Source organism: Miniopterus natalensis, chromosome 18 (assembly GCF_054644295.1).
Source record: "Miniopterus natalensis isolate mMinNat1 chromosome 18, mMinNat1.hap1, whole genome shotgun sequence".
NCBI classification, from domain to species: domain Eukaryota; kingdom Metazoa; phylum Chordata; class Mammalia; order Chiroptera; family Miniopteridae; genus Miniopterus; species Miniopterus natalensis.
The window spans coordinates 41233058-41249367 of record NC_142098.1 but is presented as its reverse complement, the minus strand read 5'-3'; the positions used below and the strand labels follow the sequence as shown (position 1 = coordinate 41249367).

The 16310-nt window shown below is 59.5% G+C and overlaps 1 protein-coding gene across 1 annotated transcript; it reads right to left on the bottom strand.

Moving 5' to 3' along the window:
* Window positions 1-4715: 4715 nt before the first annotated feature.
* Window positions 4716-8063, bottom strand: LOC148091128 (BOLA class I histocompatibility antigen, alpha chain BL3-7-like). Its single transcript, XM_087826993.1, has 8 exons — window positions 7972-8063; window positions 7593-7877; window positions 7049-7324; window positions 6184-6459; window positions 5941-6060; window positions 5471-5503; window positions 5288-5335; window positions 4716-5137 (listed from the first exon to the last, which is right to left on the bottom strand). The coding sequence occupies exons 1-8, from the start codon at window positions 8033-8035 to the stop codon at window positions 5133-5135; spliced, it is 1107 nt and encodes a 368-aa protein (XP_087683119.1). The 5' UTR covers window positions 8036-8063; the 3' UTR covers window positions 4716-5132.
* Window positions 8064-16310: the final 8247 nt, after the last annotated feature.

Sequence of the window (16310 nt, the reverse complement as noted above, 5' to 3'; positions counted from 1 at the left end):
TTTAAAAAATATGTTTTTTATTGATTTTAGAGAGAGAGGAAGGGAGACGGTGGAGAGACACCCCCCACCCCACCTCCGGCTGCCTGTCCTGACCGGGCCTCCCCCTCTTCGTTCGGGGTCGATGCTGAACCGCTGGGCCCCGCGCGCCCGGCCCACAGCAAACCTTTCCAATTGTCTCTACTCTCTCGCGCGCTCTCTGCCTTGTGTTCCTGCAGAGTCCTTTCCTCCATTCGATCTACTATTTATTTTACTCATTCGTTTGTGGTGTCTCCATCCACTTGAAAGGAAGGTCTGCGAGGACTCTGTTTTTCCTTCTGCTGGATCCCCTGAAAAAACAATTTTAAACCTTATTTAGTTAAACTCCCAGTGGCGGTGCTCGTGGCCGCAGACCAGGCGCCACGTCCCCGCAGGCAAGGGCAGAGCGCGATTCCATCCGAGCGGCCTGGTCCCAATGACGTCCTCTGACTCAGGGCCTCCGAACGCGAACACGAATGTCCCCATTTTACAGGTGAGAAAAGTGCCAAGTTGCTGTGGTCACAGAATTGACGTTGAACACAGTCGGGGTTCCCAGTCGCTGCTCTTAACCTTAAGTCAGAAAACTCAGCGCAGAAAGGAAGTCGCACTCGCAGGGACAGGCTCAGCGGGCCGCACCCGCGCGACGCCGCTGTCCCACCTGCACAGGTCACAAAGCCCAAGAGCTCGGTCCCGGTAACTAGGGACGCTTCGGTGTCCAAGGAAGGGGAGGGCGGGGAAAGAGGGGGGGAGGAACAAACTCCGCCTCTGGAGAACCTCATCCCGGCCCCGCCCACGAATCCCTGGGCCACGCCCCTCGAGCCCTCTGACGTCAGGCGCAGGCGCGCACGCTCTCAAACGGCGCTTCCCCCGCCCGCGCCCCGGCCCCCTCCCTCTGAACCCCGCTAGTGCCCCCCTCGGGTCAGCTCCTCCCCTGGTCTCGCCCCGCGGAGGATTCGCCGCCCGCGCACTCGGAGCCCGGCGGGGCCTCCCGAAGTCCTTCGGGTGACAGCGGCTGGCTTCCGGGCGGGGGCGGGGTTCGTTCGAGGGATCGCGAGTCGGGCCGAGCGCGGGGCTGCGCGGGGCGGGCGAGGCGAGACCCGGAGACCCGCCGGGAGCCGCGGCGCCCGCGGCGCGGAGGCGCCGACATTTCCCGAGGCCCGCGCGGCGCGTGTGCCCAGGCGCGGGGCCGGCGCGCCAAGGCCGGGGTCGTGCCGGGGGCGGGGCCTCGGGGTGGCCGAGCCGGGGCGGGAGCCGGAGGCTGTGAGCGACGCGGCGTGAAGGTCACGGGTGGGGGGCCGCGGGGGTGAGAGAGAGTGAGATAAAGGAAGGAAAGTGCAGATGAATGTTCACATGCGGGATCGTCCACCTCGGGACGACTGCAGACGGTGAGTGCGCTTTTGAGACCTCGACTCTCGTCCTCAGCGCGACTGGATACAAAGTATCCGTCCAAGGTCAGCAGCCTTCTGAGTAGAAACAATGTCCATAAAGTGTGTCCCGAAGTTCTGTTCGGCACTGGAAAGGCCCCGGGGCCGGAGAACGTTCACTGTGAATCCCTACAGGCCTCACCTGCGGAGAAGGCGGGTCCTGGGCTCTGGGGGGGCCTCCCACCCTCCTCGGTCCCCACGAAATGAGCGTCAGTCACCCCAGGGCTCAGCAGGCTGCTTTCCACCACTGTGGCCCCCACCTTGTCTGACTCTCTGCTTCCTCTGGGTTTTACAAATGAGGGTCAGGCTGGTTGTCTGAGCCCCTGTCACCCGTGTCAGGGTCCGTGTCCCCTCAGAGTTGGATGGAAGCCCTTACGAGTCCCTAACAGGGTTGCATCAGAAACAGCAGAAAGATGGACACAGGCTGGCTCATGGAGGCACCGCCTCAGGAGGCATCGTCTTTGCTGTTCCTACAGGACCAGGACGCCTTTGCCTGGCGCAGCCCAGGAGACAGGGAATTGAGACCAAAGCCTGAGTCCCCAAGTCCCTTTCCCTTCGGGGCAGCTGGATGCATCTTAGGAAACCCCGCGCAGGCGGCACAGGAGGGGGCGCAGGGCGGCGCTGTGACCCTCAGCTCGGGATTCCCAGGATCTGGTTCCTTTCTCAGCCCCCACTCAGGGTGCAGGACACTAGGACCCCGGCACTGAGCTCTGAAAACCGCGCCCCCTCAGTAGTGACGGGGTGATGGCAGGACTGGGGGAGAAGCCCTGGGCAGGTTGTTTGTTAAAACTCCCGCCTCTGGGCCTGACGCTCCTACTGTGTGTCAGGCTCCCCTGCAGGAGCGAGTCCAACCCGGGGTTTGGTTTCCACTCTGTGCCTCCGTTTCCCCTGTGAAAAGGCAGGTTGACCTGAGTGCAGGACAGAGGCCGGGGTGCTGCGGACACAGTGTGCGCTTCATGGCCACTGTGATCCCTCGGCTGGAGCAAGTCACAGGTCACAGCCTCCCAGGCAGCAGGTGTGGCAGCCGCCGTCGCAGAGACCGAGGAGATGGGAGGTGTTCCCTGTTTCCTTGACTGTCTGTGGCGACCTGCGCTGTGAGGGAAGAGGATTAAAATGGGAAATGGGGCCCGGCCGGGCGTGGCTCAGCGGTTGACGGTCGACCTAGGACCCAGGCAATCAGGGTTCAATCCCGGTTAGGACACATGCCCGGGTTGTAGGCTCGATCAATGACTCATCACTGATGTTTCTATCCCTCTCTCCCTCTCCTTTCCTCCCTCTAAAATCAATAAAGATATTTTTAAAAAAAAATTAAAAAATTAAAATTAAAAAAAAATAAAGTGTAAAATGGGAGAGTGGGCCAGGCATGTTCCACCCGTCACACTGTTCCTGAGGCCTGACAGGTAGAGATGGTCTCCAGCAATGTTTCTCTCCCCTCTTCCTGCCTCACCTGCACAAAGCCACACACACAGCACGGAGCACTCGGAGAAGGGAGCCCCCTTCTCTGAGAAACAAAAAGAGAAACATCGATGTGAGACCGACACATCAATTGGTTGCCTCCTGCCCTTGGCTGTAATCGAACCGGGGACCCTATGGAGCAAAGACCAGCCAGGTGAGGTCCCTGGGGTCTCTTACAGTCCTGTCCCTTTTACTGTTTCCAGGGGGGGAGTGGAAAAGTGGGTCTCCTTGAATAACGTTCCCGGCTGGACAGCAGGTGTGTGGCCCCCACCTGTGAGCATCGGGAGACCCTGCCCCTGAGAGCCAGCAGGGATCTCCAGGTCAGTCCATCCGTCGTCCTCCTGATATTTTGTGTGTTTTTAAATCCTCAACCGAGGATATTTTTTCCATTGCTTTTCAGAGAGAATGGGAGAGAGATAGAGAGAGAGGAACATGGATGTGAGAGACACACAGGGGCTGGTTCCTCCCGCACATGCTGCCACCAGAGCCCAGGATGGAGCCTGCAAGCGAGGTCCTGCCCTTGTCGGAATCCACCCCTCAGACCTTCAGCCTGGGGGCCGACACTAACCACTGACCCAAACTGCCCAGGGCCCTTCTGGCTTTTGACTCCCTGCCGTCTCGTCTGTGTCTCTGTCAGTCTCTGGTGTATGTAGTGAGTCTGCCAAAGGGGTTTCAAAGTATTGAAACCACGGACTCTCGCACTAGCAACATGAGAGGGGATGAGTCCAAGTTCCTGCTCACAGCTGATTGTCTGGCTTCGTAATTTCCCCAGCCTGGGAGTTGAGCAGCGATGTCACATTATGGCTTAATTTTAATTACCCCTCTGAAACTGCTGGGCAACTTTCATAAATGAATGGGCCACGAAACGTCCTCAATAGGATGATGACTGGACTCCTGGCCATGACTGAGGGGGACCCACTGATGTGCCAGCGTCTCTAACTGTTGTGACACTTTTGCTATTGACGGATCTCTGGTCAGAGGCCTGGGGGATGAGAGGAAAGGTCTGGTCTTGGCCCTGGTTCCTGGCACCCAGCTCCTAAACCCTGGGCATCTCCTGAGTGACAGGTGACTCTGGGATGCTACTGAGATGGCTCCTGGCTGAGGGACCTGGAAGCTTCAGGATGGGGCTGGTCCCAGGAAGACCAAGCTTGGTCAGAGGGAGGAACGTTCAGGCCCTGGAAGGAGGAGAGAGCAGGATGGGCCTGAAAATCCGTCTCCAGACACCAGACTCACAGGTGCAGGGACCGTGGGGCCTTGTAGACAATGGCAGGAAAGTGACCCTGTTGCTGTCGGAGGGGAGGGAGCCACCAAGAGAGCGAGACCAAAACTCACACAGTCACAGGCGGAATCTCTACAGAAAAGAGAAACAACAAACACCCAGAAGATGGGGCTGAGGTGGGGCCCAGGCCTGAGTCCAGGCTGACCAGGCCCCTCCCGTCCTCACTGGCCAGGGTCCTGGAGATGAGCTTCACGAGGACGACTGACAGAGCCTGGGGGAGGGGTGAGTCCCTGTGACCACGGGTCCTGGTGGGACAAGGTTCCCTGAAGGCACAAGGTCAAAGCAGCAGAGAGGTGACCCAGCCGGGCAGTGACCACGTCAAAGCCCATGATGCTCTGGGCGCCCACTGGGCACAGGCCCCGACCTCACTCGGTCCTCACAGCCTCTCCCGGCCCCCTGCCCAGGCTCAGCACAGCACACACAGGGCTTCTAGAAAGTCCTAGGTGCTCCCCTGTATTTCCTCTCAGACTTTAGGATCCTCTCCTCTAATTACCCATCAGTCCTCATGGCAAGAAGTCAACAAACTCATAGCCAGAGTCTCATTTCTTTGGGTTTTTTTTTAATGTTTGTACAGGTTTCATGGAGGAAGGGACAGGGAGAGACAGAAACATCGATGAGAGAGAAACATTGATTGGCTGCCTCCTGCCCACCCCCAACTGGGGATCCAGCCAACACCCTGGGATGAACCTGACTGGGAATCAACCAGAGACCTCCTGGTGGATGCGAGACATTCAACCACTGAGCCACACAGGCCGGGAGGGGTCTCATTTCAATAGAGGAGTAAGAAGCTGCAGATCAGTGCAATCGAAGGGGGGGTAAACCCCGCCTCTGCTGGACAGGGAAGTATGGGGAGGGGACCTGGGGGCAGGGCCGGGACAGCCTCCCAATCTGAGGTTCTTGAGTCACCAAGTGGCAGCCTGAACAGATCTTCCATCACTCAGTCCCCACAGGCAGCTGCCTCACGCTGTGGAAGGAAACCATCAGGAACAAGTTCAGGGCAGTGGCTGGAACCGGTCACATTCTCAAAGGTCCACTTCATGCTCACAATGTCCACAGAGTCCCCATAACCCAGTCCCGTCCCCTCAGCCCCAAACCCTCCCATTCAGGGTCTCACCTTTAGAACCCAAGAGAGACATATCAGAGTGCTGGGCGCTGTCACTGCCTGGGGTGGACACAGCAGGACATGGTCAGGGACCCAGGACAGGAAGCTAAAGGAGGGACTATGGGGTGGCGAGGTCCCCATGGGCTCCCATCTGCACTGTCCCAGAGTCTCAGGGGACACCCCCTCCATACTCACTGACAGACTGAGCGTAGCTCCCTCCTTTCCCACCTGCAGGAAGGAAACATCCTGTGAGAGACCAGGGAGGGGGCAGGGCCATGAGGTCCTAAAGGAGCCTAGTCCTGGGCCCAGAGAAGTTCCCAGAACCCTGTGTCTGTACAGACCCAGGGCAGGGTCAGGAGACCTGAGGAAAGTGCATGTGCAGGGATGGGACCCACCTCCCTCCTGCAGGTCTGTTCTCACCAGGGACCTGCCCTCTAACCTGGGACTGTTGGGGCCGGGTCCCCATCACTAGCGCACCAGGTGACGCATGTGTCCCTCAGTGTCCCCCAGGTGACACCTGCCTCACTAAACAGGAAGTCAGCACACAGGCCCCACACTGGCAATCCCAGGCCTGAGGATGGTGCTTCCCATGAATGAAGCAGGACACACGTCTCTGTGGGATGACACCCCAGGGGGACACGAAACTCACACCCCCCCTTCCCCACCTGAGCGCCTCCTCGCCCACATCACAGCTCCAGCCACCACAGCTCCAGCCACCACAGCTCCGAGGACAACCAGGCCAACAACAGCGCCCATGATGATGAAGGGGGTCTGAGAGGGAGGCTCTGGAAAGAGAGGGGAAGGGAGGGTGAGGCCCCGACCCCCAGGCCTCAGCCCTGAGCCCAATGGAGCCCCCAGAGGCCCCTGCTTCCCTGGGAAGAGGCTCTGTGCCCACGCCCCCTCCTCACCCCATCTCAGGCTCTGGGGCTCCAGCAGCCCCTCGTGCTGCACAACACAGGTGTATCTCTGCTCCTCTCCAGGGGGCACCCCCAGGGACGCCCACTTCTGGAAGGTCCCGTCCCCCGCGGGCCTGGTCTCCACAAACTCCATGTCCTGGGTCTGGTCCTGCCCGTCTCGCTCCCAGGTCAGGCTGATGTCCGCAGGGTAGAAGCCCAGGGCCCAGCACCTCAGGGTGACCTCATGCTCAGAGATGGGGTGGCGGGTCACATGTGTCTTTGGAGGGACTGAGGAGAGGAGAGAAGATTCAGGAACTTTGCTTCCACCCTGGGACCCTCCAGCAGGGCTCAGGTGTCCATCCTGAGAAGGGACAGGACACTGGGGTGGGGGAAGGGACACAACCCAGACACCAGCCTGGACAGAGGCAGGGGGATGACCTATTGGTCTCTTAGGAACTTCCAGGGTCAGAGCAGCACAGCCCAGGGCGGGAGGGAGGCAGGTCTCTGGGGGCAGAAAAGGCATTTCTGGTCCTGACCTGGGGGGAGGCCAAGGACTCAGAGCAGCGGGGCTCAGACCTCAGACAGGGGGTGTGGGGCAGGGAACAGGCCCGAGAGAAAGGCCCCCTGGGGCCCAGAGCCACCCCAGGGTCATGGGAACCGCTGAGGGGTTGTTTCAGGGGTGGTGTCCCCTGCACCCCGGAGACTGCACCCTAACTGTCCCTGAGAGGAGGGCGGGGGTCCCTCTCTGGTCCCTGACCTCAAAGTCCCAGGGACTCCATCCCTGCACCTAAAGCAGGGGTGTCTGACACGGACCCCATTTCCCGTCTCCTCGCGGGAGCCCCACCCGAGGGGGAGGAGGGCGCCGCGGGCCCTGTACCTGTGCGCAGCAGGGTCTCCTTCCCGTTCTCCAGGTAACGGCCCAGCCACTCCACGCACCGGCCCTCCAGGTAGTTCCTCCATCCCTCCGCCTCACCGACCGTCTCCACCTTGCGCCGGGAGATCTGAGCCGCCGTGTCGGCCGCGGTCCAGGAGCGCAGGTCCTCGTTCAGGGCGAGGTAGTCGGCGCCGTCGTAGGCGAATTGATAGGACCCGCGGAGGAGGCGCCCGTCGGGTCCCACGTCACAGCCGATCATCCTCTGGAGGGTGTGAGACCCTGACCCCGCCCCCGGGTCAGCCCCGCCCACTCACCCCGAACCCGGGTTACCCCGCCCACTCTCCCGGCCCGGGGGGACTGAACCTCAACTGAAATTCAAACCGGTCAAAGTCCTTGCGCGCTCCTCCGCGGGGGGGGGGGGGGGGGGGGGGCAGGAAGGGGGCAGGGCGATCCCGCAGCTTTGGGGTGAGCCACGGACTCCGACACTGGAGGCGACCCGGCCCGTCCGTGGCGATGGGGGTGGTGACAGGGCGGCCGCGGGGCTCACCGTCCTCGCTCTGGTTGTAGTAGCCGCGCAGGGTCTTCAGGTTCACTCGGAAATTCTGTGCGGTTTTCTTGCTGACCCGCGTCTCACGGTCCCAATACCCCGGCATCTCCTGCTCCACCCACGGCTGCTCCATCCACGGCGCCCGCGGCTCCATCCTCGGATTCGCGGCGTCGCTGTCGAACCGCACGAACTGCGTGTCGTCCACGTAGCCCACGGAGAGGAAGCGGGGCTCCCCGTGGCCGGGTCGGGACACGACGGTGTAGAAATATCTCAGGGAGTGGGGGCCTGGGGGGGACACGGGAGACTGGGGTCGGTGGACACGCGCTTCCGGGTCCGCGCTCCTCCCCGCACAGGCCGCGCCCTCCGACCCCGCACTCACCGGCCCGGGTGCGGGTCAGGACCAGGGCCCCCGCGAGCAGCAGGAGGAGGGGTGGGGACCCCATGACCCGCGTCCTCCGGACTTTTGAAGGGTCTGAGCCAGGGCGTGTCCGGGGGAGGAAGTTGCAACCGGAACTCGCCGGGACGCTGATTGGCTGGCCCAGGAACCGCACAGCCAACGGGAGTGAGAAGTGTTTGCGCGTCATGAGTATCCGGGCAGGAGGCCCCCACACAGGTTGGGAGAACGAAAGTGAAACCGCGGAGCTGGGGACTCCCCAGCCCTGAGCTTCGGCGCCCCAGACTCCGCCCTCGGGCTGAGACCTGAGAGCCAGGCCTGGGGGCCCGGGGCCGAGTCCTGACCCTCCCGCAGGGGGCGCGCTGGTCACCCCGTCCCCCCGAGTCCCGGCCCAAGGGCTGTGTTCTCAGCGACTCCCCCACGTTCTGGTTTCAGCACCTCTGTCCCGTCTTACAAATGAGGGGGGACCCCAAAGTAATGCTGTTTATGGGGGTGATAACTGTCACACTGGCCACACAGGCATCAAACAGTCTGAAAAAATATTAACTCAGTTTGAATATTAATAACTTATGACGTGTTAGCAGAAATCATGTTTTCATGAAAAATGACTGTTTCCCAGATAAGGTGACAGGAAGGGACCTGCTCCCGTTTCACATCCTTGCGGGTCTCGGCTCTGGTCACGTCACTAGAAGTCCACAGGGTTCATATTTGTCTGTGCATTTAGTCTCCTAATTGGGTTGCGGGGTATAAATATGCACAGCTTCAGGGACCATGGAGAGGGAGCATTTTCATAACCTTTCGGATCGTTGTTGACACTCGTCTTTGATCGTCCACTGGAACCACACGAGTGGCACGTCCTGAAATGCTCTGCACAGTGAAAGCTGGCACAGGACTGAGTGTGTCCTGCCCGGCTGTGCTGAAAGCCTCGGGCTGTCCTGCGAGGGGCTCTGGTGCTCACGAGGGCATTGAAAGGGGTGCGTTGTTTCACTGAGTTGGGGGATCTTCCTGTGGGGACGCATTTAATACATGTCACCAAACACTCCCGTCTGTTAATATTACCGCAGATCCCACTAGAAAAGTCTCAGAACTGGGGCGCTGTGTAGAGCACGTGGTGGGGCCCGAGTTTTCCAAAGCCCTGGTTTTCTCTTGAGAGTTTACATTTATCAGGAAACCTGGACTGTCTTTTGCCAACTGTGGGTTCATTTCTCCTGAGGTAGAAGCTCAGGTTCATTGTTGAGAACGTGGGCGTCAATCCTCCAAAAGTCAGTAACAGCAGTTTCTGTGCGTTTTTAGCAGGAGATTAGACAGGACAGACAGGCGGACTAATACAGACGGCCCTCTCAGAGGAAACAGTGACAGAGAAAAAGCGTATTCTCGGATATGACGGCAGGGGGCGCTGTTTTCGCAGCATAGGTAGACTCGAGCTCTCTTTAGTTTTCTTGTTTTTTATTGATTTTAGAGAGAGAATTAGGGAGACGGGTGCAGAGAAACATCCCCCGGCTGCCTGTCCTGACCGGGCCTCCCCTTCTTGTTTCCGGGTCGATGCTGAACCGCTGAGCCCCGCGCGCCCGGCCCACAGCAAACCTTTCCAATTGTCTCTACTCTCTCGCGCTCTCTCTGCCTTGTGTTCCTGCAGAGTCCTTTCCTCCATTCGATCTACTATTTCTTTCACTCATTCGTTTGTGGTGTCTCCATCCACTTGAAAGGAAGGTCTGAGAGGACTCTGTTTTTCCTTCTGCTGGATCCCCTGAAAAAACAATTTTAAACCTTATGTAGTTAAACTCCCAGTGGCGGTGCTCGTGGCCCCAGACCAGGCGCCACGTCCCCGCAGGCAAGGGCAGAGCGCGATTCCATCCGAGCGGCCTGGTCCCAAAGACGTCCTCTGACTCAGGGCCTCCGAACGCGAACACGAATGTCCCCATTTTACAGGTGAGAAAAGTACTAAGTTGCTGGGGTCACAGAATTGACGTTGAACACAGTCGGGGTTCCCAGTCGCTGCTCTTAACCTTAAGTCAGAAAACTCAGCGCAGAAAGGAAGTCGCACTCGCAGGGACAGGCTCAGCGGGCCGCACCCGCGCGACGCCGCGGTCCCACCCGCACAGGTCGCAAAGCCAAACAGCGCGCGGGTCTGCGGAGCCCCTTCTCGGTAACTAGGGACGCTTCGGTCTCCAAGGAAGGGGCGGGCGGGGAAAGAGAGGGGAGGACGAACTAGGCCCCAAGGGACCCGCAGCCCGGCCTCGCCCCAGAATCACTGGGCCACGCCCCTCGAGCCCTCTGACGTCAGGCGCGGCCGCGCACGCTCTCAAACGGCGCTTCCCCCGCCCGCGCCCCGGGCCCCTCCCTCTGAACCCCGCCACTGCCCCCCTCGGGTCAGCTCCTCCCCTAGGCTCACCCCGCGGAGGATTCGCCGCCCGCGCACTCGGAGCCCGGCGGGGCCTCCCGAAGTCCTTCGGGTGTCAGCGGCTGGCTTCCGGGCGGGGTCGCGGTTCGTTCCAGGGGTCGCGAGTCGGGCGGACCGCGGGGCTGCGCGGGGCGGGCGAGGCGGGACCCGGAGACCCGCCGGGAGCCGCGGCGCCCGCGTCCCGGAGGCGCCTACATTTCCCGAGGCCCGCGCGGCGCGTGTGCCCGGGCGCGGGGCCGGCGCGCCAAGGCCGGGGTCGTGCCGGGGGCGGGGCCGAGGGGTGGCCGAGCCGGGGCGAGAGCCGGAGGCTGTGAGCGATGCGGCGTGAAGGTCACGGGTGGGAGGCCGCGGGGGTGAGAGAGAGTGAGATAAAGGAAGGAAAGTGCACATGAATGTTCACATGCGGGATCGTCCACCTCGGGACGACTGCAGACGGTGAGTGCGCTTTTGAGACCTCGACTCTCGTCCTCAGCGCGACTGGATACAAAGTATCCGTCCAAGGTCAGCAGCCTTCTGAGTAGAAACAATGTCCCTAAAGTGTGTCCCGAAGTTCTGTTCGGCACTGGAAAGGCCCCGGGGCCGGAGAACGTTCACTGTGAATCCCTACAGGCCTCACCTGCGGAGAAGGCGGGTCCTGGGCTCTGGGGGGGCCTCCTACCCTCCTCGGTCCCCACGAAATGAGCGTCAGTCACCCCAGGACTCAGCAGGCTGCTTTCCACCTCCAGGGGCTCTGCGGCCCCCACCTTGTCTGACTCTCTGCTTCCTCTGGGTTTTACAAAGGAGGGTCAGGCTGGTTATCTGAGCCCCTGTCACCCGTGTCAGGGTCCGTGTCCCCTCAGAGTTGGATGGAAGCCCTTACGAGTCCCTAACAGGGTTGCACCAGAAACAGCAGAAAGATGGACACAGGCTGGCTCATGGAGGCACCGCCTCAGGAGGCATCGTCTTTGCTGTTCCTACAGGACCAGGACGCCTTTGCCTGGCGCAGCCCAGGAGACAGGGAATTGAGACCAAAGCCCGGAGTCCCCAAGTCCCTTTCCCTTCGGGGCAGCTGGATGCATCTTAGGAAACCCCGCGCAGGCGGCACAGGAGGGGGCGCAGGGCGGCGCTGTGACCCTCAGCTCGGGATTCCCAGGATCTGGTTCCTTTCTCAGCCCCCACTCAGGGTGCAGGACACTAGGACCCCGGCACTGAGCTCTGAAAACCGCGTCCCCTCAGTAGTGACGGGGTGATGGCAGGACTGGGGGAGAAGCCCTGGGCAGGTTGTTTGTTAAAACTCCCGCCTCTGGGCCTGACGCTCCTACTGTGTGTCAGGCTCCCCTGCAGGAGCGAGTCCAACCCGGGGTTTGGTTTCCACTCTGTGCCTCCGTTTCCCCTGTGAAAAGGCAGGTTGACCTGAGTGCAGGACAGAGGCCAGGGTGCTGCGGACACAGTGTGCGCTTCATGGCCACTGTGATCCCTCGGCTGGAGCAAGTCACAGGTCACAGCCTCCCAGGCAGCAGGTGTGGCAGCCGCCGTCGCAGAGACCGAGGAGATGGGAGGTGTTCCCTGTTTCCTTGACTGTCTGTGGCGACCTGCGCTGTGAGGGAAGAGGATTAAAATGGGGAATGGGAGAGTGGGCCAGGCATGTTCCACCCGTCACACTGTTCCTGAGGCGGGACAGGCAGATGGTCTCCAGCAATGCTTCTCTCCCCTCTTCCTGCCTCACCTGCACACAGCCACGCACAGCACGGAGACTCGGAGAAGGGAGCCCCGAATCTTGGAGGGAGACGGAGAAAACTGCATCCCACTGCCGGGGTTCGGGGAAACAAAAAGGGTCCTTATACCCTAAAGTGGCTGTACCTCGGACTAGGATTCTCTGGGACTGTCGGTCGGTGCGCCGTGTGTGAGTGTGCGTGCCAATGCCCAGTATTTTATGTCAGACTGTTAAAGTCACAACCCTAATTCTGCACCACAGTTTCATCCATTTTCCCATGGTCCTCACACCGAGTCTAAAGCTCCGTCGGGTCCGAGACAGTGAGCAGAGCCTTCTGCTCGTGGCTGAGCAGCTCCCGGCCCTGGTCACCCAAAGCTCGGCTCGGACCCCAAAGGAACCCCGTGCTTTCTTCCCGCATCGTCAGGGACCCCAGGACACAGGGAGGCGCAGGGCATCTCAGCATTGGCGTGAATCCCACGCGGGCCATGCCCAGCGCACGCCCACCAACCCCAGCCCAGCAGAGCGGGCAGAGCCCGCTGAGGCAGCTGGGCGGGCGTGTCCTGCGCAGTGTCCCACAGGCCCGGCTCAGTGTCCTCTCCTAAGCCGCCTCTGTCCCCTGACTTCTGCCTGAGAGTGGACGCAGGGAGGCCTCCCCCGGCTGGTCTTTGCTCCCGAGGGTCCCGGGTTCGATTACAGCCAAGGGCAGGAGGCGACCAGTTGATGTGTCTGTCTCACATCGATGTTTCTCTCCCTCCTTCCCTTCCGCTCCTCCTAAAAATCAATGGAAAGAAGATCCTCGCGTGAGGAGTCGCAGCAGCAAACCCACCGGCCGGGGTTTGTCGGCCGGGCCGAAGAAACTCTCAGAAACGCGCGAAGGGACTGACAGGCGCCTCATGGTTTCTCCCTGTGGGTTGGGGGCAGATCACAGGTGCCACCTGCACTGAAGGGTGTGGCTGTCTCAGCTGAAGGCCACCGAAGGCCACCTTAGGGCTGCCCACCGGCACGTCCACAAACGGCTCGTCCGCAGGTCTAGACACGTCTGACAAGGCCTCGCCTTCCATGTCTACTTGCCTGGTTTTTACTTCTGTTTGTGTTTCCGTTGGTTCAATATTATTTCCCCCCAGGTTGATTGGGGTGTAAGGGACATGGGACATTGTGTGATGACCTGATATAGGTACATATTGTGACATGATGACCAGGATTCGGTGAACTGACGTATGTGTCACATCACAGAGTCACAACTGGTGTGGGTGTCAGAACTTCTCATCTACTCTTAACAAATTTATTTTATTTTCACTTTACTTTTATTATTGACGCTATTACAGTTGTCCCCATTTCCCCCCCTTGCCAGCCTCCACCCAGCCCCCGCCCCGTCCCCCTGGCCCTCACCACAGTGTTTCTGGGTCCATGGGCTGTGCGTGTCTGTCCTTTGGCTCATCCCTTCACTGTCTTTCATCAGGTCCCCCCGTCCCCTTCCCCTCTGACCTCTGTCCGTCTCCTCCATGGTTCCAGGCCTCTGGATCTATTTTGTTCATCAGTTTATTTAGTTCATTAGATTCCAAATATAAGTGAGATCATAGGGGACTTGTCTTTCTCTCACGGGCTTATTTCACTCAGCATAACAATCTCCAGGTCTAAAGAGACCCCAAAACGCTAATTTGAAAGAACACCTGCCCCCTATGTCCATGGCAGGGTTATACACAATTTCCAAGATTTGGAAGCAGCCCAGCGCCTGTCGGTAGGTGAGTCATAGAAAAGCTCTGGGACATTCCCTCCGTGGGTACTACTGGGCCGCGAGAGGAAAGGATCTTACCTTGTGGGACAGCATGGAGGGGCCTGGGGGACCTGGGGATGTCTATCTGAAAACACGTAAAGTTTAAATGAGAACAGAAACTCGATGTGCTGGGGACCCCACTGTGAGTTCGCTCCCCTAACGATGCTTGTCCATGAGTGTGAGTCCTGAGAGACTGTGGGACGCACAGGGGCCACACAGACACTGCCCACTGCCCTGTCTGCTCTCCAGCCTCCTTTCTCCCCAAGGCTTTTCTCACTCTCCAGTCTGTCATAGAATATGTTTAGTCAGCCCAGCACCCACCTCCTTCCCCCAGGATAGAAGCTCCATGATGACAGAGTGTTTCCCTTCCTCGTCCCAGCCTCAAACCCAGGTGCTCAGTGAGAGCAAACTGAAGTCCCGCCATTTGCGACACCAGGTATGGACCGTGGGAATATCGTGCTGAGGGAAATAAGTCCCTCAGGAGACGCTGAGACCCCTCTGACTTCACTCACACGTGGGACATAAACCTGAAGCTCAGAGACACGGGCAAAAGTAACTTGGTTACCGGAGGGAAGCGGGTGGGAGGTCGTCAAGGCTGAAGCCAAACAGAGGGTGTCCCCGAAGCTGTGTACACAGGGTCAGAGCTGGGCCCCGGGACCCTCAGTCAGGTTTCCCCTCAGTGCTGTCTGCTGACTGGGTGGAGTCCACGCTCTCTCTATAAAATTCCCACACTGTCCACAGAGAAATAAAAAGATCACGTGAAGTAATAAACGGTCAAGACACACTGGAGAAAAGTTTGTTTGGGGGGACTGTGGAGTCAGCATAGAATTGCACACCCATGGTCCCGCCACCCTGGTCGAGGCAGAGTGGCCAAAGGGACCCTCGGAGCCCCTGGGAAAGCGGCCCTCAGGTCCCACTCCTTCCCCTCTGTTCCCACACCCACCGCTTCCCCCCATTTCCTTACCTCAGGGGGCACAGGTTCCTTCTCTAACCCCCTCTGCTCCCAGACTCACAGGTGTCCCCTGGGGCATTCAGCAGTTCCCCCGAAATTCAGAGGAAGGCGAGGTCCCTGGGGTCTCATAAAGTCCTGTCCCTTTTACTGTTTTGGAAATGGGGAGCGGGGAAGTGGGTCTCCTTGAATAACGTTCCCGGCTGGACAGCAGGTGTGCGGCCCCCACCTGTGAGCATCGGGAGCCCCTGCCCCTGAGAGCCAGCAGGGATCTCCAGGTCAGTCCATCCTTCCTCCTGACGTTTTGTGTGTTTTTAAATCCTCCACCGAAGATATTTTTTCCATTGCTTTTCAGAGAATGGAGGAGAGAGAGAGAGAGAGAAACATGGATGTGAGAGACACACAGGGGCTGGTTCCTCCCGCACATGCTGCCACCAGGGCCCAGGATGGAGCCTGCAACCGAGGTCCTGCCCTTGTCGGAATCCACCCCTCGGACCTTCAGCCTGGGGGCCGACACTAACCACTGACCCAAACTGCCCAGGGCCCTTCTGGCTTTTGACTCCCTGCCGTGTCGTCTGTGTCTGTCAGTCTCTGGTGTATGTAGTGAGTCTCCAAAGGGGTTTCAAAGTATTGAAACCACGGACTCTTGCACTAGCAACATGAGAGGGAATGAGTCCAAGTTCCTGCTGACAGCTGATTGTCTGGCTTCCTAATTTCCCCAGCCTGGGAGTTGAGCAGCGATGTCACATTATGGCTTAATTTTAATTTCCTCTCTGAAACTGCTGGGCAACTTTCATAAATGAATGGGCCATGAAACATCCTCAAGAGGACGATGACTGGACTCCTGGTCATGACTGAGGGGGACGCAGTGACGTGCCAGCATTTCTAACTGTTGTGACACTTTTGCTATTGATGGATCTCTGGTCAGAGGCCTGGGGGATGAGAGGAAAGGTCTGGTCTTGGCCCCGGTTCCTGGCACCCAGCTCCTAAACCCTGGGCATCTCCTGAGTGACAGGTGACTCTGGGATGCTAATGAGATGGCTCCTGGCTGAGGGACCTGGAAGCTTCAGGATGGGGCTGGTCCCAGGAAGACCAAGCCTGGTCAGAGGGAGGAACTTTCAGGCCCTGGAAGGAGGAGGGAGCAGGATGGGCCTGAAAATCCATCTCCAGACACCAGACTCACGGTGCAGGGACTGTGGGGCCTTGTGGACAATGACAGGAAAGTGACACTGTTGCTGTCAGAGGGGAGGGAGCCACCAGGAGAACAAGACCAAAACTCACACAGACAGTCACAGGCGGAATCTCTACAGAAAAGAGAAACAACAAACACCCAGAAGATGGGGCTGAGCGGGGCGCAGCCCTGAGTCCAGGCTGACCAGGCCCCTCCCACCCTCACTGTCCAGAGTCGTGGAGATGAGCTTCACGAGGACGAGTGACAGGGCCTGGGATGTGAGTCCCTGTGACCACGGGTCATGGTGGGACAAGGTTCCCTGAAGGCACAAGGTCA

Bases quoted from the DNA above. Each gene is read 5' to 3' on its own strand.
- LOC148091128 (XM_087826993.1), bottom strand. From the start codon at position 8,035: ATGGGGTCCCCACCCCTCCTCCTGCTGCTCGCGGGGGCCCTGGTCCTG. The intron at 6,061-6,183 runs GTGAGGAGGGGG...CTCTCTTTCCAG, and splicing joins GCCCCAGAGCCTGAGATGGG to AGCCTCCCTCTCAGACCCCC. The intron at 5,336-5,470 runs GTGAGTATGGAG...TGTCCACCCCAG, and splicing joins GAGCTACGCTCAGTCTGTCA to GCAGTGACAGCGCCCAGCAC.